The sequence below is a fragment of the Larimichthys crocea genome, chromosome X (assembly GCF_000972845.2).
Source record: "Larimichthys crocea isolate SSNF chromosome X, L_crocea_2.0, whole genome shotgun sequence".
Classification (NCBI taxonomy): Eukaryota; Metazoa; Chordata; class Actinopteri; family Sciaenidae; genus Larimichthys; species Larimichthys crocea.
Window position 1 is genome coordinate 9,978,481 of NC_040020.1, and position 20,977 is coordinate 9,999,457.

Genomic DNA, 20,977 nt, shown 5'->3' on the forward strand with positions numbered 1-20,977 from the left:
TGAAGCATCAGGAGAGAATGCACACACACAGGAAAGTCCAGTTGAAAACCCACAGCCGTGAGGCGACAGTGCCAGTAGAGGTCATTCTCATTGTTTTTTTAGGACACACATCTGAAATGAAGTCAAACCGAGACTTTAAAATGTAGCGTTCAGCTGGTTCTAGCATTGGTGTTTGTGATAAGACAACATTAAACACGGCCGTGTTTGAAAAGTGTTTATATCCCTCTAAGTATAGAGTATCGAATGATGTATGGAATCGACCCCGGTCTTGAAAAATGCATGCCTGGCCGTGCCCTGTATATCACATGAGGTTTGCTTTAGGTTTTCAAACATCACCTCAGGCCAACAGATATAGAAAGGTTTCCTCTCACGTATTCCATCACTCCATTGATGCAGTGTGCAGCAGAAAATGATCCTTTTGAAATGCATATTCTCCCTCCCTTTGGTACTTAAGAAGAAAGTGAACTGCCTCCATGCATCTATTGTTTCCCATGTCTGTTTGTGTTTCTTCTTTGTCCGTTAAATACCCATTCTTTCTCTGCTGTCTCTCACACAAACATTCACTCACAATGGCAGGAATCTCAACGTTTCCCCTTCCTCTTCTCATATATCTTTCTCTTTAACTTTGTTTTTCTCTCCATCACCGTTATCTCCCCGCCTAATCTGCCCTCCTTTTCCCCCCACATCATGCGAGGCCGCTCCATTGCGTGTTCTTAGATGTTACATTATAGAGTTGTACTGCGCGAAAAGCCTACATAGAGTCAGAGTCAAAGCCACTAAGCCTTTATATCACCCCTTCCTCCCACCCAACACTCCCCAAACACTCTCTACTGTTTATGGAGTTGTTTCATCATGTCTTCTTACATGCATATTATAGAGGTCTGCTCTACGCAAGCGGCATGGCTCCAGTGAAACATTTGAATAATTTATCACCTCCAGTCTGCCTTGCCACACTTTAGAAAGTTTTCCCCAACTAAGTTGTAAAATTATTCATGTTATCTGCATCTTCGGGAATGAAGGGGCACAACAGGGCCCAAACTGAATAAATCCCAACTTGTCCTCCATCATCAGGCTCATTTTCTCCCTTTTATTATTTGCTGTAAATTTCCACATGCCTGAAGGACAAGTGTGTCGGATTTAGTGACATCTAGTGGTGTAGTTGCTGATGGCAGCGTGCTCGACTCCTTTCCCTAGCGTGAAGGAGAATCTACAATGGGTGAAAAATGCACAAATAAAGACCCCACATAGAGCCAATATTTAGTTTGTCCATTGAGAGCTTCTGTAGAAACATGCTGGTTCAACATGAGAATCTGTGGCATCTGTAGATAACATAACAATACTTGTACACCAATGAAAACAGATTATGAGCCCCCTAAATCCGACACACCGGACCTTTAAAGACTTAAAAGTATTGCATGTCCGTCTGGTAGTGCTGTCCACACTTGATCAAGTTCTTAAAGGCCCAGTGTGTAGGATTTAGGTGCGTCTAGTGGTGTGGCTCTGTCTACAGTCAGTATTTAGTTTGTCTGTTCTGGGCTACTGTAGAAACACAGCGGTTCGACATGGCAGTGTCCATGGAAGAGGACCTGCTCCCTCTGTAGATATGAAAGGCAAACTTTTAGGTAACAAAAAGAACAAGATTCTTATTTTTACGTGATTAAACATGAAAAAGACCTTTAAGTTTATCCTACTGGGCAGAACAAGATGCATTTAAATTATCAGGGAAGATGCTGCATGTAATTCTGATTTTCTAAGCAACCCTGGAGGTATTTTTGTTCTGAAGTTAACAACTGATCTTAAACACTTCATAAGAACGACTTTGACTTTATTAAAACAACAAGAGTATTAATTGTATGCGAGATTATTTCAGTGCTTTCACACATGCATATATCCAATTATGTTGCTCAAAATTAAAGCACCAAACCTTTTGCACACCTCTAAACGACGCAGTACAAAACAATAATTAATAATGAACGTCTCGGGAGTTTGAAGCATTCTGTTGAGGGAACATTTTATCAGAAAGTCAAAAACTTTGTGTAAAATCCACCAACTCAATTATTACCGAGCAATAATTACGTCAGTCAGATATTTAAAGTGTCGGAAGCGATAACCTCCGTCTTAATTAGCACGTAATCAAACACTGGCTTTCTATTCTGATCGATTAAATACTCAGTTATATGGCGTTGACCTCTGAGGGCCGCTCTGTCACTTCACGTAAATTTAAATGTTCACCTTTGACCTCTTGATGGTTGTTATCACAGAGCTCCATTTCCTAAGGAAGTCAAGCATGGAGTGTCTATTGTCTTTACCCCACCCTCCTCTCCACTTATTTACACCATCCTCTTCCACCTCTGCCCTCATTTCTCTTTTTTTTTTTCCTCTTCCTTGGCACCAGATTGCAATCAAGCAGTGCGGGAAACGCTGGAAACAAGCTAAAGTGGGCAGAGTGGAGAGTAAACGGTTGAAGTGGAGACCCTCTTTCACCAGTTCACTGATTAGACTAACCCTCAGCACATTTCAGGCCTGTCGCTACCAAATTGTGTGTGTGTGTGTGTGTGTTTGTGTGTGTGGATTTGCTTTGTGTGTGTGTGAGTGCAAAGTCCTTGACAGACCTTACTGTTCAGACCACTTCAGATGATTGAGCTCTGTCAAAACAAAAGCAATGGTTTTATGATTGTTTGCAAAACATTAATTGAAAATTCAGAAAAGATTTAATGAGCAAAATTGATTGGATCTAATTTCTGAAATAAAAAAATCGTTCCGCTGCACAAACCCAGCACGCAGCGTTACACACGAGGCAACACGAATACATATTCCTTCATCTACACTCTTTTACCTCCTTGCCTTCTCCCTCCCCGCCTATCTCCCTCCTTCCCAAATAGATTACGACACAGCCATCTCGGCACAGACTGAACTCTTGCTTCAGAGAGTCTGGTGCACCTGTTCCTTGCCTGCAGTGTGTCCTTATCGATTGGATTGCCCCAGCCAGGCCCTCTGCGTGCGCTTGGCCTCCGCAGCGCTTCTCCTCTGCCAAAAAAGCAGATGCCAAATTAAGCAGGCCTAGCCAGGACAACAGGGTGGAAGGGAAACCCAACAGCCTCACAGGAAGTAAATACAGAAGAGAGCAGCAAGCTGAGCGTGTCGTCCTAGCTGTGCTCTGTTCCCGAGTTCATTTTCCAAATGTATAAAAACTGTGCAGGAGGCTACAAAGTGGATACAGTCTTAATCTCTAAATGATGGGCCTTGGTGATAAATTATGGGGAGAAAAATAATGAATAGCCACAGGGTCACTTCCTGGAGGCTACAGCTCTCTCGCTGCCGCTAATAGGATTTATGCTGGATGCCTGTTTGTATATATTCATACTGTACCTCTCAGAACTAACATGAATTCAGTGCATGTCCCCAACAGGACAGGCCACAATCTGGATCCCTCCGTTCATTCATCATTCATTCATTGCTGCAGGTTAGAGCCGATCCCAGCTGGCGAGAGGTTACGGTACGCCCCGGACAGGTCGCCAGGGCTAACACACACAGACAAACAACCATTCACGCCACTGGCAATTTAGAGTCACCACTTAACCTATAAGGTCGCATTCAGGCAGGATCCAGCGCTGCGGCGAAAACGCAGGTTTTTCCCATTCGTTTGAGTCGGGGTCGTCTAGTTTAGGCTGCCGAAACACACAGCGTCCTGTGATGGAGAAGTTGAGCCGGATCTACTTTGTTTATTTCATGTTCTGGCGTCTGGCCCGCAATTTACGCTGCAAAATAGTGACTGAAGTCTGTGTAAAGTCCTAATAACTATGTGTTCTGAGTGTTATTAACCACCCAGCCAAATTTGAATGATTAAAAATATCGACAACTTTATGAAATCAGGTGTCACAATCAGGTAAAAATAAATTCTCAGCTCCAGGACTGTGGGGGGCGTGTCCTCTGAATGTGATGAAGCCACGCCCACTCGTGTGAGCGGTCAAGCTGACTGAAACGTGTCAGACGAGTTCAGAAAATGACATGACTGACTTTAAAAACACTCTGAGCTGAGATGAATTCACCTCTATCTGTCTAGCTCAGGGTGGCCTCAGCGTGTCATCGAGCCACCCTTTAAGCACCGCCCACAAAAATCCTGAGACTGAAAACTGTTTGAACCTCTAACTCCACATTTCAGTAAAATATTGTTCAGTCTTTTTACGTGTGCGAGAAATCTCAGATTTGCCTTTACACAGACTTTAATTTGATCTGTGTACGATGTTCGGAGAGAGCAGTGGTCGAGAGACACAGACAGTGAATGAGTGTGAGCGAGCGCCGGCCTCGATAAAGCCGCTTAATCAGAGAAATAAAGTTACCTCCTGATTCTTTCACCGCCCCACCGTTTGGCCACAGCGCCCGATCCCGTCTAAAGCTGCATGTGTTTGGACTGTGGGAGGAAGTGGAAGCACCTGGAGAGAACGTGCAAACCTCCACATATAGAAAATCCCGTTCTCCTTTATTAAACTGAATAAATAAAGCTCGCGTTTTGCTTTGAACAGGGGGAACTTCCTCCCGTTTAAGAAAGAGGCATGTAATTGTCGAACTTGCCGCAGGTGACTCCAACCTCAGCAGAAGGGATGACACGATTACGCCACTGCTAACAACGGCGCCGAGCGAGCGCGCGGCGGGCGATGCGGCGGCGTCAGTGTGTGTGTGTGTGTGTGTGTGTGCGTGTGTGTGTGCGTGTGTGTGTGTGTGACACGTTTGCTGTGGAACGTGGCGGAGCCTGGCAGCCATTTTGAGGGAGGCTGGTATTAGTTGAGGTTGTTTTCTATCTCCAAGTATCACTGCTTTGAAGTGCTCCATTCTGTCTTATCAGCAGGCTCGAGCCACTCGCCACGAGCTCCGAGTGTGTGTGTGTGTGTGTGTGTGTGTACTGCATGAAAAGTACTTTTCTATTCGTATCTGCATGCGTGTGTGTGTGTGTGTGTGTGTGTTGCTTGGAGCACAACTGAGTGGAAAGTAAATGTCTGAACAAGTGTGCACCTAAGTGTGTGTGTGTGTGTGTGTGTGTGTGTGTGTGCACACTTCAGCCAAGGGGCAGTGCGTTATCGCACTATGCAGCCCTATTCAGTGTCTGTGCTGCTATCCAACCTAGAAAGCTTTGTGCCCTCCAGATTATCATTTCGATGTTACCCCTCTGGATCCATCCCTCCCTAATGTTCAATGCGGTGTGTGTGTGTGTGTGTGTGTGTGTGTGTGTGTGTGTGTGTGCGTAGAAGCAAAGAGGCAGTAACTTTTAAGGAAAGTGCAAGAAAGTAATCATCTTGCATATTAAGAAGACCGTGCGGGTATAATAGGCACTTCAGCCTCAGCTCTGTGAAACTTTCGTCTTAATTCAAATCCCTCTTTGCTTCTGTCTCCCTCCTCCTCCTCCTCCTCCTCCTCCTCCTGCTGTCTGTCTGCTTTTCTGACAATGTGGGAAACCTGCCAGAGGAAGTTCATTTTCCTTTTCCTCTCTCCTCCTCCCTGCCTTCTACCTTTTTTGTGTTGTGGAATTACGATCCCTCTGTTTACCAAGCGAGGAGTCAACAGGAGCGCTCTGCAAAAACAGGCAGAGACACACACACACACACACACACACACACACACACACACACACACACCTGTCTGCATGTCAGATGATCATGTGCTAGCATCTCAGGCTGACTGACAGCCTCCCTATGGCCCCTCCAGTGTGGTGACAGATAGACAACTCCAGGAACAAGTTTACTGCCAGCCTGCCATTGTCTCACCTTCCCCATGGGCTTGCTACAGGTCAGGAAAACAAACAGCATAGAACAGAATAGAATAGAACAGAATAGAATAGAACAGAATAGAGCTGAGTTTTATTTCTTCTTCGGACCGCTGTGAGAACTTCTCATCCGCGTCAGCTGGAAAAGCTGAAACTGAAAGTCTGTTCTTGTAAACAGCTGATTACAAAAAACAATCTCATCTTCCCGGAGTCCATTAGCCGCTCTGGAGCTTTCAATTATATCACACATTCTTCATCAGCAGATGGGATTTGACCCTAAGAATAGAATCGAATTCCGGCTTATCAGCTATTGGCAGTTTTGAATCATCATGTCGTGTCGTTATTTTGCAAAGAATATTGGAGAAAATAAATGATTGAATGCTAATTATAAGTTCTAAAAATATATATATTGTTATTCAGGTTCTGGTTTACACACGTTTCAATAACAAAGACTAACACAGTATGGACATAGGTTCAGACAGGCTCATGTAAACTGTAGGTGAACCAAGATCAGGGGAAGAGGGATGAGAGGAGGAATCAGGGTTGTAGCTGGATGAAGGAGTTTGGAGATGGGCCGGTATCAGCCGGACATTGCACACAGGGGAAGGAACCAGGAGGAGGGAGTTGAGACTCTCACCGAGGGAGCCGTCTCTTCATCGCTCCGTGGGATTAGAACCCCCGCGGTTCCTGTATTTGAAAGACGGAGAGAGAGAAGGAGAAAGGAAAGAAAAAGGAAAACTGAGTGAAAGGAAGTGAACGGATATAAGGTGTGCTTAAGTGCTTTACGTGCGGAGATGGGATGAGTTTGAGGTGTGGTCTTTGTTCTTAAACCTGGTTATATATATATAGTTACTTCATTTAAATGACTGAAGGCAACAGTGGGGCGGTTTATTAGATTGAACATTGACTGCATTACATCCTACATGTCTTTTTGTGAACCACAAACCACATGATGTGAGTCATATCAAAATGCCACTCCATCAAATATCCTTACATCCTACATGAAATATGCTTCTACTCACTCTGTTTTGCACACACACGCCAGATTGTGATTCATTCACATTCTTATTGGCGTCACGTGACTCATTTGAAGCATGTTGCCCGGTGTCAGATATGTGTGTTGATGCAGCAGCGGGACTTTATCCTGGAACGCTTTGTGTAGAAGAATGTGGCGTCCGAAAAGTCGCGTTCATCACCCGAAGGCATTAAATATGCTAACGGATGTTTCACCTAAAACGTATCTGTCAAAATATGCCACCCACGCACGTGTGCAAAAAAAAAAAAGAAGAGGCCTTAACCGAGTTTGCGACCGCCTCGTGTCACATCCTCGTTCTTGCGGCATCGGTCTTGGCAAAGTGCATAACGTTTAGGTTGGCTGACATCATGAAGTTGTCATAACGCATTTCCTGGAGGCGGCTTCCTAAAGTTTAAACGCAGGGAGATATGTCAGCCCCCATAAGTACAACCTCTAGCCCTTTTTTCTGTATTAATGTTTCATGAAGCTGTTATGTCATGTCGCTGCAGCTCCCTACAGCATCCTGATGAATTCATCACATTACAAGATTATTTCTCTTTGCGTGCCGCAAAAGAGCGAGCGACGGAGGACTCTTGACAGAGAGAGTGCTGGGAAATGTAGGAGGAATTAAACTGCGGCAGAGAAGCGAAAGAAAGTTAGGAGCGAGAGATCAAGTCAGGTGGAAAATGTCAAGAGAGGTGGAGATGCACGGGCGGGTGAGGCGCTGTGGCCTCTGTGAGGCGTTGGTGTCACCTCACCTCGAGCTGCCAGCCCCTGTGTTTCCTCCCCCTGTACTCAAATGACAGCAGACATCAACCTCCGACACACACACACACACACACCATTACTCTTCAATTGTTGTGGCAGAGGCCTTAATGGAGCTTCCCGTTTGAGTGCAGACACACACACACACACACACATATTCGCCCCCTGTTTCGTGAGTGCACACACTCGCACACACACACACACGGACGCAGATTGACAGCTAGTCCCTAGGCCACTGCTGCTACGCATGATTGATGGCAATGTTCCGTGGAGAATGCATGAGGCAAGGGCGGCAGTGATTCAGGAACGGGGAGCAGCGCAGTTTAGGTACGGAGACACTCCATTGAGTTGTGGAGGAGAGAGAACAGAACGTACGGGAGGAGCGGGGATGTTACACGGCTGTCATTCAAGCAGACGGACAGATAGACAGACAGACAGAGAGAGAGAGGGAGAGAGAGAGAGGGGGAAGTACAGCGTCTTTAATTAAACTCAGAATCCACAGGAAGGGACAACTTCAATCCACAGTAAATAAAACAAACACCCACACACACACACACTCACACTCACACCAGAAGCCCACTGCAGTTACAAATGTGTCCGTTCATGCCGCTGAACTTCTTACAATCACACTCTCCTTTTTTTTTTTTCCCTGAGAGAAAAACATGCAGCCCCATTGAGAGACGACAAACTCTATAACCCTTCAATGTCAATGACCGGCATGTAGTACACATTATGGCCTCGGGCACACCAACCACCCCTTTTAGACGGAGAAACACAAGTGCAGGTACTTTCCATTTTTGCTGAAAAATCATAGAGATTTTTTAACTTCGGGGACAGACTTAAAGCTGCACAAGGCAAGCGCACACTTTCGCTTCCCCCCCCGACTGGCAGCCAGCGATAGCTGAATTTTGTGAGAGCTTGAAGGACTCTATTATCCAGAAATCATGTAGCGTGATGTCGGCATATTGCACACACTTCAGAAAAAAAAAAGAAATCGTATTCATAGTCGGCGCTCGGCGTGGAGATGGTGAGGGAAATCTCTTCAGGCGGGTTCAGCTTTCTCCGGACTCTTCTCCGGAGTTTTCATGACTGCTGTGGAAAAATAGTTTCAGCAAGTGACTCAACATTAAGATGATGAAATATATATTTCTCATAGCACGGGACGTGTGTTTATGTATGTTTGCCTGTCTGTCTGTTTGTGTGTGCTCGCCTTTATGTGCGTTTCAGTAAATCCATACAGTGCAGGGCCTCTGTAAGTCAAAACAGTGTTATCAGCCGCGCAGGCCTGCAAGGCAAAGTATATTTAGTGCGGCGTGTTGATTTGGCGTAAGCGCTCAGTTGAATTTGTATGAAGAAGCAGGTGCAAGTGTAGTTTATAAAGCATAAAAAACAATAAAGCCGCTCAGACCGACTGACATCCGCAGGTTCGAGATGAATTCACAGGTTGTGGGTTTGTTTTCTGGGATTACAACGCCTAAAGATATTCTCGAGTATAATTCAAAAGTCCGGTCTCGACGAAGCTGTTCCCTGTTTCGTTAAAAGAACCCGAAGACGGAGAAAATGGGCTCCACCTGTATGCAGCATTACTCGTAATGACTTCCAAATGATCTGAGACGGATAAAATAATTCAAAGGAGGGAAAGTGAGGCAAAAAGTGTAACTAATTATTTCCTGCTACCCGACTCTTTCGATTCCTGCAGTATCGATTCGTGCCTCGTGTGGGCTGAGAGCGAGAGGGGAGTGAGACACGTAGTATGTTCACACACATGCTCTCTCTTCCTATCATTCATTCTTTATTTCTGTCCCCCAAACATGCTCTTTTTACAATGAAATATTGACATAAAAGAGTGTGTCATGTGCATTTAAGTGGCCTTCTTGCCTCTGATGTCATGGCGTTATGAATCATGCATGAAAGAATGTCTCTCCGGGAAAGCCTGGTTACTCTGTGCACGTTTGCAGCAGGGACAAGAACCAATTGTTGGTGTTGCTGAGAGATTTTTGTATGTATGAATTAGTTTGTGTCCTGAGTTAATTAAGAAAAAAAACACCCAGAGAGATCTGGCATATGGCTCCATTGACGAGGGATGAAACACTAACATTGGGAAGTCATCAGAAACATGAGCTACTCCCTGTCAAAGCCACTCAGAGCTGTGCAAATGAATGCCTTCCAATGTGTTAGTGTCTGTCACTGGAATATTATTTACACTTGCAGGCCGGCGCACGCATCACATCTGTGCTGATTTTCTTCTGAAATCTTTGAGCTACAAAAACCTCCACGCTCCCATAAATCTGACCTTCCTTTTCTCTCCTCACCCTTCAGACTATCGCCCACCTCCCATGATGCCTCCTAACCGAGGAGGAGTAATAGGAGGAGGAGGAGGAGGTCCAATTGGCGGTGGCGGTTCCTCCTCTTCATCTACCAGCCGCACCACCACAACCCGTTCCCCTCCCTACTACACCACGCCGCGGCCTCTCCTCACCACCTCCCCCGGCCAGCGCTATCGAACCACCACCACGGTTCGCCAACCCGTCATCGTTCCCGCCGGCGGTGGCGGTGGCTCGTCATCCGACACCAACCAGATCCCCGACACCAACGAGAAGGCGAGAGGACGCCCCCCTCCGGTGCAGGTCCCTGCAGCTGCAGCCCCGCAGCCTCCCGCCCTGCCTCCGCAAGACTTCTGCAGTCCGAGGGTGACAGCCGACATATCGTGGCCCCTGACGCAGCAAGGCCAGACAGCCAAGCAGCCCTGCCCTGTGGGGACGCTGGGTGAGGAAGATAAGATAATATAAGACTTTATTGATCCCACATTGGGGAAATGTACTTGTTGCAGCAGCTCACAAGGTGAATAGGAAAAACACTCTCCTATAATAAATCAAAGATATACTAGAAATCGAAAAAAATAAAATGACAGATCGTTTCTTAGAATATAATTGCACAGGTTATTGAATACACACATGCTGTGCATCATTATACCAAAATGTGTGTATATATATATATATATAAAAAAAGGAAATATTTTACCAAGAATTCAGCAGGAGATAATTGCACAGTGTAAATAAATAAATGTAATTGCTCAGGAACAAAAATAATTGCACAGCGTAGTGAGTGTAATTGCACAGTGGCTGGTTGGCGTTTGAAAGCTCCGTCCAGTGCGATGTGTCTTTTTTGATTTATTTAGAATATGTTTATTAGAATTTTATAGGTGACAGCTCGCTGAAACCAGAGACACACATCAGAAAACAACAAACACAGGTCATGGTTAAGAATAATTAAGCACTAGAGCAAGAACTAAACAGGGTCGGTGTCATTCAGCCATACTACATACTGCCATATCGAACTTTCTCCATATGTAATATATATCAGTGAGCTCACTTAACCAGCTCTTAAACTGAGGCACAGGATCTGACTTCCTGCAGATTCGTGCAAACCAGATGTTTGTACAAACATGGTGGTGCAGTAGAGAAGGAGAAACCTGAACGATCAAACATGCAGCTGTCAGAAAACCACTTAAATATGTCACACCATGTCCAGAAAAAGGTCAGAGAGCTTCTGCAGATTTACACCGGTCACACAGAGAGGAGACGGGAGCAGAGATTACGTGCAATTTGGTTATTAATGGACGGCTGGTGTTAATAGAAGAAGATGGGGTCAGACTGAGGCCATCTTCCCAAACATCAGCTCCAGTCTGCGTTCCAGCTCCTCGTCTCAGGATTTTATCAAAGAGCGTGAGGCATAGCGGTTCAGAAAAGTGTCTTTCTGTATGTTCTTACCATTCGTCACGTTCTTCTCTCCAAAATGCAGATTTGTAACGAGTAAAAGAATCAATGACGACGTTTAAATCTAAAAGTAACCGCATCGCTTCGTGATGTTTTAACGTCGCAGCTCTTTACTATGTGCAACCTCACCCCGAGAGTAACTACTAACTCCGATCACGAGAGAGAGAAGTCGATATATATATTGAACGCTTTATTTAAAAAACAAAGTGCATCACGGAGAACTTACGGCGTAATTACTTTTCATTTATTTTAATTGTTTTTCAAATGTGCTCTATAAATAAATTGACTTCACTCCAAAGTTAAATGCTTAAAATGAAAATGAATGCAGATAAATGATTCACACACACACACACACACACGCACACGACCAACACCTACATGTTGTCATGTGTGATTACGTGTGTGAAGTGCGTCGTGCAGACCGTGAGCGATGAAACTTTTCTACAGCGGTGGAAAATCACGTTTGATGTTGACAGGCGGAGAGGAGAAAGAAAGTTTTATAAAGTTAAATATTTAAAAAAAAAGAAAAATTACAACTTTCACCGAGAAAATGTAGAAGATTAGTGTACACACACACACACTGCACACACACACACACACTGCTCAGTGAACCCCGGGCACCTCGGGAGTCTTCTGGTCTCCTGGTGAATGTCAGCGCTGTCTCACCCTGTTTGTTTTGCTTGTCTTTGCAGGCGTGGCCACATACGTGTGCGTGGCTCATTTGGGCTACTGGGATCCTCAAGGCCCCGACCTCAGCAACTGCACGTCGCCCTGGGTCAACCACATCATGCAGAAAGTAAGTCTGAACTCTGCTGCTGCTGCCGGCCCTCGCAGCTCCAATCGAGTCCTAGTTTCGAGGGTAACGCTCGCGGATGTAGTCCTGGAGCAGTTTCACACGCATGAAGAGCCGCTGAGCACCGGGGGAAGATTCAGGCCACGTATCCGTCTTCGTTTGTTAACCCTAAGTCGCGTTTCAGATCGGAGAGCTTTAATGCAGCCGTAGGGGAATGGAAACGTCCAGTAAGGTCATTCGCTCACATCATGACAGGCGAACAGGCGTCAGGATACGTTTGCATGACAAACATGATTGTGTTTGATTCTTTAGGACTTTTATTCTGTCACACGAGAGTTTTCTCTGTAAGACAAAAAAAAGGAGAGCTCAGCCGCAGAGGAGATGTTTCTTTAACGTCATCGGTGGAAAAACACTGACTTCCTCCGGCCTTTCACATAACCTAATCACTCCTGTCCTCTTTACTCTCCTTCATCCCATCCTTGTTCTTGTCTCGCTCACCTCCATTCCTCCACATTTACTTTCCCTCACTCCATCTGTCCCTTCCCTCTCCGCTGCCCTTTCCTCTCCCGTCCTCTCATTTCTCCATCTGTCTTCTGCCGCCACACTCTCCTCCCTCCCTCTGCCGCCGTCCTCCTCTAACTTTCTCCCCTCTTCCTAACTTTCCCTTCACTTCTCACCTCGTCTGATGTTTTCTTTTTTTTTCTCTCCACCCTCCTCCCTGTCACCCCTGTTTGGCTCCCAGCTCCGTTCGGGCGAGACAGCGGCCATCGTAGCCAAGGAACTGGCAGAGCAGACCAAAGGGCTCCTGCGCCCTGGCGACGTGCCATCCACAGTGCGGGCCATGGCCCAACTGGTGGAGCTGCTCGACGTCCAGCTCAGGAACCTCACCCCCGGGGGCAAGGACAGCGCCGCACGCAGCCTCACCAAGGTAACGCGGCGTCCTGGGACGCTTCAGGTCAACGTGCAGTGAGTGATTGAGTGTGATGAATGATTTTCTTGCAGGCTCTGGTATGGAGGGGAGAGGGGAGGATGCCAGGTGAATGATTATTTAAGAGAAGGAGGGTTTAGGGAGAGGAAAGAAAGCAGATAGAGAGACTCTCAAGTTAACAGCATCAGAGGTTAGTGGTTTTGTCTTACACTCGCTCTTCAGGGGTTAGAAAGTCCGTGTGCAGAGTTTGATGAAGAACCATAAATAACACTTTCGAGTTCCTGATGATAAACAGCCGCTCTTAGACATTATTCTATCCTCTTTTGTGTGCGTGTCTTCGTAACAGGTTTTGTGGGTGATAGATAACTGCTTTTAGTCTTTGGCAGGGTTCCTCAACTCTTCTCAGATCAGGACTGAAATTTAATAAAACTCCCGTCTCGCCCTGGGAATTACTCTTATTAAAACATACAGCGCTCGAGACAAAAACAGGCCTGGGACACGTTTTTTTTTTTTACGTGATAGCTCATTGTTTAATGAACTTCAGCCTCTGAGCTATGGAGATGCTGTCGACGAGCGAGCGCCAGGCGCTTTACTTCAGGATTACATTAATGGAAACTCGATCCTGAGTATGCAAAGGATCCGTTTTACTACTCCGATAGACAAGGGAAGGATTCAGCTCCGCTTTGCCCGCGCAGCCGTTCAATTAAAGTGAGTTAAATCATCACTGAGTGGCTGACGGGCTTGCTCCACTGGCTAATTGACTGACTGACCGGGCCGGTGGACTGCTTCTTGATTGGCTCCGCTGAGGTCAACAGTGACAGGTGCAGGTTTTAGCAGCCAGTTTGCCAGCTGGTGCCACCTCTCATGCAGTCAGCTTTCAGCTCGTGACTCACTGCATCTCACTCTTTGCATCTCCTGCGCCTCCCCTCACTGAGAAACTCAGTAACAGGATGTGAGTGGACGCATACCGGATACATGTGTAAGTGGAATCAGTTAATCTGTGTTTTGCTGTTGACCAAACGGCCTATTAAAGGTTGAATTAGTAAAAAAAGAGGCAACGCATTCCTCCTGATTTCAATAATGGCCCAATTATATATATCTAACTGAGTAATACGGCGGCTTATTATGCAAATTTTTTTTTGTTAGGAAATCGAATATGACCAATCACGCACGAGCGGCGGAGTTATTAATGCTATCAATTCGGCCGACGTTAGAGAATGAAGAGAAAAAAGGGGAAGAGAGGAACAAAGACGAGAATAGAAACATATCGGAGCGAGGAGAAGAAGAATATATCGATAAGTCTTTTTGTGAAATGTTAATGAAGTGGGTGGGACTGCCTCTGTGTGTGTGTGTGTGTGTGTGTGTGTGTGTGTATGTGATTGAAAGGTGTTACATCGCTAACAGCTGAATTGTTTGAATTTGCAGCTTCAGAAGAGAGAAAGGTCCTGCAGGTTTTTCACACAGGTATTTCCGCTTCCTGGTAATCGTTGATTACTTTGCAACACCCGCAGTCCCACGTGTGTGTGTGTGTGTTTATCTTTTTTCATTTCTCACACTCAGCATGTCATCAGCAAAGCTCTCTTTTTGTGCTTATTTGTCTTATGATTTTGCATAACCCCATAACCCCCTGCGAGAGGGGCGTGTCCGTTCTGGATCCTGAACGCGAGCGTTCGGCTTCAGAACCGACTGACAAACTTTCAGTCTCCTTCAGAGGGTTTGTTGACATTCTTTTTGGGTTTTTTTTTTTTTTGCACTTGCAATCAATGACACTGATAAGAGGCCATGATCAATATCAATAATAGCTCATCTGTTTTGCAGTTCTGTCTGCAGAATTGTAAACAGGCACCAAATGACTCGCCATCCATCTCCATTCAATGAAATGTCCTCTCTGCCGCCGAATTAGAGAGAAGAGAACTGAGCATGATGGATATTCTGTTGCGTATTGCTTGGTCATGGCCTCGGCGCCTTAAAACATAATACCAGCTTGTGTTTGTGGCTCAGTATTCATTTATTTTCCGTCCTTGTTGGTCCGCCGTGTCGATGTTTGTTCGTGTTGATGACCAGAAACATCACTTAGGCGTGTTTGTGGTCAGCTAAAGTCACAATTCAGACCATGAAAGGACCCCACCTTCCTCATCCATGTGCTGTAGATAGACTGCAGAGTATTTTTCTCTCTCTGCATCCTCCGACACACACACACACACACACACACACACACACACACACACACACACCCTTGATGGGCTAGCTCTTTTTCTCCTGATGCAGGCTTTTTTCCCACTCTCTCTCTCTCCCCCCCCTGAAAAGTCTTAACGTCAGCACCAGTCAGCAATGTCACATCATAGAACATGGCTTAGGACTGTATGCGAGCTGACGCACGCACGCACACGCGCGCACGCCGCAAATATATAAATATATTCTCAACAATGATCTTATGCTGTCACATCAGAAGTGTCTCCGTAATCCGTAACGAACGCCGCGAGGTGCAGCGGCGCGCCCTCCTCCTCCTCCTCCTCTCACGCGGGTAGTCACAGGTTCAGATCAGAAACACCTTGGTTACTGCAGGAGGCTGCGAGTGATCGATTATATAATTAGCCTTAGTAATGTGAAACCAAATTATACCAACAGTCCCTTACTCCGCCAGATAGAAATGCGCGTGATTAGGGATGTGGTGTGGCGCTGCCCTCTCCTCGTTAATTATCTACAGCACTAATTGCCAAGTGAGGAGAGTGGGCAGGAGGTTTGGGTTCTTAATAGAGACAAAAAATAATTGAATTCTCTCTCTCTCTTTCTTTCTTCCTCTCACACTCTTCATCTCTTCTCCTCTCTCACTTCGTTTGGGGAACTGGGGACTCGTTTCATGTGTACTAAATTGGCAATTTATTCATGATGAAGTTGGTGGTGTGGAGAGGCTTTGATGCTGTAGGGTGGATTGATGGAGGGAGGTAGAAGTCTGCAAAGGTAGACGGGAGAAGGAGAGAGGGAGGGAGGGTCAGAAATTAAAGAGAGAGATTCACAGAAACAGAAATGAAATGCGAGAGCGAGAGAAAAACAATGAAAGGGGGCAGTGAGGAGACAGTGATGCTCAATGACAATGTCTAATTTGCCCTCTATTTATGGACGGCGGGTCAGAGCACAGCATGCTGTGAATTTAAAGCCTGATTTAGCTGCAAACTCATCCTGTCAGGGCAAGACAAACTCCGACGGCGACTGACAGATAAGCCCGCTCCTCTGATGAAAACATTTTCAAAACATTCTCGGAGCTCAGCCAGGCGAGCGAAGGAGGAAAAAGATTCCATTCTTTGCCTTTTCCTCTCGTGCCCTTTTCCGTACTCCTAACATCTCCTGCCGTGCGCCGGCGTACACAAACCGTACATCCGTGCATGTGTGTGTGTGTGCAGAACAGCCCGACTCGAGTCTGTTAGTCTGTCCTGCCGCTGCTGTTTACGCTGGATTACCCCGACGCTTCAAAGCATTTCACTTCTGCCCCATTTACTGGTGTGTGCATGCGTGCGCACGCCGCTGTGTGTCCGTGCACAACACGCATAACCCGCTGCAATACATAGTCACACTCTCACGCACAAAGTGACACCCTTATCTGTCTCTGCAGAGTCTCTCCCCTCTTTGAAGACCCCTAAAAAAATAAAAAATAAAAACCTGTCTCTATTTTAGCCCTCGAGTCCTCATACTTGTACGGATAGAAATGTCACCGACGGGCACCAGAGCTTACAGGCACAAACACACACACACACACACACACACACACACACACACACACACACGCACACACGCACACACACACATATTCCATCTTGGAGTTTGTGATGTGGCGATGTCTAGACCTCCAGGAAATCACACCCCTTCTTCTCCTCACCTATCTCTCCCCACCACAGATGCAATCTCAGCGCCGGGGGAATTAAATTTCAATGGAAAAATTATATGAAATTGAAAATGCGAGATAATCAAAAGTTCAATAAAAAGCAATGAAAAGTTTAATGAGAGTAGAAAAGAAGGAGGAGGAGAGGAGAGAGAGATGGAGGGGGGTTTATCTGAAACACATCAGAGTGAGCAGCACCACCAGCGAGCGGAAGGAGAAGCAGCTCCACCGCTGTCATGTCTGCTGCTGCTGCGCCTACAGAGCGTCCTCTCCTCCGTCTCTGTCGCCCCGGACTGCTACTGTAAAGCAAGTGGAGCAGAATGATGCACTGCAATGCTTCTCCCAGGCCCCCAGCCTCCAACACACATTTTAATGCCAACACACACACACACCTGCTTATCAAACAAACTGCCACGCTGTACATACGTGTCACCGCATGTGGACTCACTCATGCAAACACACAAATAAAACACACACTCTTTTTTATCTGTAATAATTATTCTCACCGAGTAACGTCCAAGAAACACCAGCAGTCGGACGTCACGCAGGTTTTAAACAAATCCCCGGATTAGACGAAGCCGTTTGGACGAGATAACGGAGGCAAACTGTAAAATGACTATCCTGCTCGGGTAGCAGACGACCAGACTGATTTCCTGGCTCAGCGTTTGACTTATCGTGCTTACAGTGTGTGTGTGCATATCTTTTTTTTGTTTAGAGCAACGTGGGATTATTACCAAAGTTTAACTCTCTCACAGTCCTACTTCCAAATAAATTAATGACGGTTTATTTTCAGCATCTGATTGTATGTCGATTCGTCTTACGATTGATTTAGTCACATAATAAATAGGGCTGGGTATCGATTCAAATTCCAAGAATCGATTCGATTCCGATTCTCAAGACTGAGAATCGATTATCATAATCCGACTCGATCCGATCTCGATTCGGGTTAGTGTTATTAAAACCATTTTTTTCAACAACGGAATACGGGTGCATATCTTTGCAAATGTAACCCGCAAATGCCTCAGTTATTTTAAGAGAACGTACAGAAGTGGCTGGTAGTTGTAGAGTTTTCCTTGAGTGTTCTTCTGTCTGTAGTTTCATTATATTTCCAGTGAATTTCCATATGAACGCATCATAGTCATTCCGACGGCCATTGAACGCACCTCGCATGTGTGAGACGCGACTAGTGGGGTTAAAGTTCACCGGGGAAAAATGTATTAAAATTTTAATTTAATTAAATCGATCTTTGGATGTACGAATCGATCTTAAGGAATTAATATGCAAATCAATTCAGAATCGGAAAATCAGGCCTAATAATAAAATCACATCACATGTGCACAATGAGATGTCTTCAAATGACTCAAAAACTCAAAGATCTGCGTTTTGCAGTGTCACAAAAACAACCAGACTTCTCTGAAACATCAGTTAAATGACTATAAACCTGAGAATGAGTGTTTCTATCATCAGTTATCATGTTAGTTATTCCACACATTAGTTAATGACTCATTTTGTTCAATTAAACGTCACAGAACAGTGAGAAATGCTCGTCAAAAATCAGATCAATTTTTTATGCATGTAGCCTGGAATCACAAATCTTAGCACGCCCTCTGCTCGTTCTGCCTGAACCGAGAGTTCATAGCACTAATACATTTAGTTTTCTCATCATATGAGACAAAACAAGGCATAGAATCAACACTGGAAGCTGGAAGCAGAGAACGATTGTCAGTTTTTGCGATTGATTTAATATCAAAATAGTCGCTCGTTGTTTTTTTGTTCGATCGGCTACTTAACTGTTACGGATTTGTCACTTAGTTGCCAGATTTCATCACATTGGAGCCATAACTGATCAAAACGATGGAAAAAATTACAAGAACACAAGTTGTGATAAACCAGGATTCTCCTCTAACGTGGTGTTAAAACTTCGTCTGTCACAGACACACAAACAGATTCTCTGGGCGTGGGGTGTGTGTGCATGTGTGTGCGTGTGTGTGTGTGTGTGTGCTTCATATCCACTCCTGCTTATTCTGGTTGTTTGCCGAAGCAGTGGATTAATTAGTTTTTGTTTACATGTAGCCCTCCCAAACTCATCCGATATGCATCCCGGCTAATTAGCTGCAAGCGCTTAAAAAAGAGGACATAATATTATCATATTAGCTTGTTGACTAAGCGCCCGTTTCATGTGTGTGTGTGTGTGTGTGTGTGTGTGTGTGTGTGTTATACTGTATCTACATGTGGATATCACACCCCCAGAATAAACAGGTAGGATTAGTTCCAATTGAAAAGCCAACAGCACGTTTTGTAACACATGCCGTCAACGCTCGTGTGAGTCACCGTCGACAGTGTTTCTCTATCTGGGACGCTTTCCCTACTGACTGCACACTGGGGCCGCCACGATTAGTCGATTAGTCGCGATTATGTCGACAAACAGAATCGTCGACAACTAATTTAGTAGTCGACGCTTTGTTTTTTTTGTTTTTTAGTTTGCTTTTCTCTCGAAACTGCGGCTGCAGCTTTCTGTCACACACACACCTACGCACACACACAGTAGTGGTAATCGGCGTCAGGCCTGACTGTACCGTAAATGATACCATAACACAGACCCTCCATGAACTCACGATGTTGCGATTTGCAACTTCAACGCAACTTCAGTGAATCCCCGTGAATTCAGGGCGGTGTTGTAATTTTAACCAATCACCGCAATTTTTCCGCGCAGTCTGCCCGGGGGATTCAGCTCGGCGGGTCAGGGACGGCCGTATGGTGCGGGAGGATCCTCTCGTGGGACCTCTCCCCGGCGCTGGCTGGCCTCCGCCGGGCGGCTCTGGGTCGGCATGGAAAGACTCTGGGGCGAAGGTGGCTCACGGCTGCGTCTGCGAGCTTTATAGCGCCCGCACACCCGGCCCTTTCCGGGACAGTCAATTTACGCATGATCCGATTAGTCGACTAATCGAAAAAATAATCGGTGATTAGTCGACTATCAAAATAATCGTTCGTGGCAGCCCTACAGCACACACACACACTCACACACTCTTTTACTCGTCCTCTCTCGCTTCACCCTAACCCTGCGTGAAAGGGGCCAAGGAGGAAGTCAAATGGTTGATGTGTGAACGTCAATAAACCGACGTCTCTCGATCTCCTGCCCTTACAATTCCCCATCGGAGACCCCCCCCCCTTTGCTTGTATAATGGCACCTGCGTTCCTTTTTTTTTGCCACTTTCCCATAGAATGAGAGAGAGAGTGACGCATAGACAGAGCGTGGAAAGGATGGTTTACAGCAAGAGAAAGAGAAAATAAAGAGACAGACGGGGAGTGTGAGATGTGTGTGTTTGATAGCACCTGTATTCGCTTTTCCGCCTCCCTCGTTCCCAGCGGACGCCTGTCACCATGGACTCACTGGACTGTTTTATCGCTCCCCCCTTCTTCTTCTTCTTCTTCTTCTTCTTCTCCTTTCTTCACTGGCTCTCTCTCTCTCTCTGTTTCTTTATCTCTCTCCCAGGGTCTTTTAAAGATGTGTGCCTCTTTGTGTGTGTGGGTGTTCATGTCTTAAAAAACGAGGAGGTGAATTCTTAGGAGTATAAAGGAATGCGAGCCGGAGACAAAATAAGTATTGTTTTCGCTGAGAACATTTTTCGTCTACGCCGGCCAACTCTTTTACTCTTTTACGTTTGGTTTAAAAAAATAATTTTTGATTCCAAAAAAAAAAATAAAAGTGTGTTGTGCATGGCTGGATGTGACCCAGCAGACGATATCTGATAACATTCTTAATTTCTTCTCAATCCCTCAAGCACAAGTTTTCCCAAACTCCAAAGATAAGACTGTTGCTTTAAAGAAAAATAAAAAAAATGATTGCAATCAGCTAATTAGAAACATCTGTGATGGATTTCCTGTCACAGCATCCTTTTTATTAAGAGAAAACAACGCAGTGACGGACCACAGCTTTGGAAACAAACTCTTCTGTGTTTTGTTTTTTGATTATTTTGTCGTGTCTGCATGGGAATGCTACATCTGCATTAACATGTTTCATGATTTATCGACGTGATGAATGAAAAGTGACTGCACACCCGCTCT

General features: G+C 45.5%; 1 protein-coding gene across 9 annotated transcripts in view; it reads left to right on the forward strand.

Annotated features, from left to right (window-relative positions):
• adgrl3.1 (adhesion G protein-coupled receptor L3.1) overlaps positions 1-20,977 on the forward strand; it is an 88,968-nt gene that overhangs the window by 35,301 nt on the left and 32,690 nt on the right. For 7 of the 9 annotated variants that reach the window (XM_027282319.1, XM_019256381.2, XM_027282320.1 and 4 more), the window contains exons 6-9: positions 9,858-10,304; positions 12,007-12,110; positions 12,850-13,035; positions 14,461-14,499. In XM_027282319.1, coding sequence (XP_027138120.1) covers positions 9,858-10,304; positions 12,007-12,110; positions 12,850-13,035; positions 14,461-14,499 — 776 coding nt within the window. The remainder of the gene's footprint in view (positions 1-9,857; positions 10,305-12,006; positions 12,111-12,849; positions 13,036-14,460; positions 14,500-20,977) is intronic. The other 2 variants (XM_019256379.2, XM_027282323.1) reach the window with 1 other exon arrangement.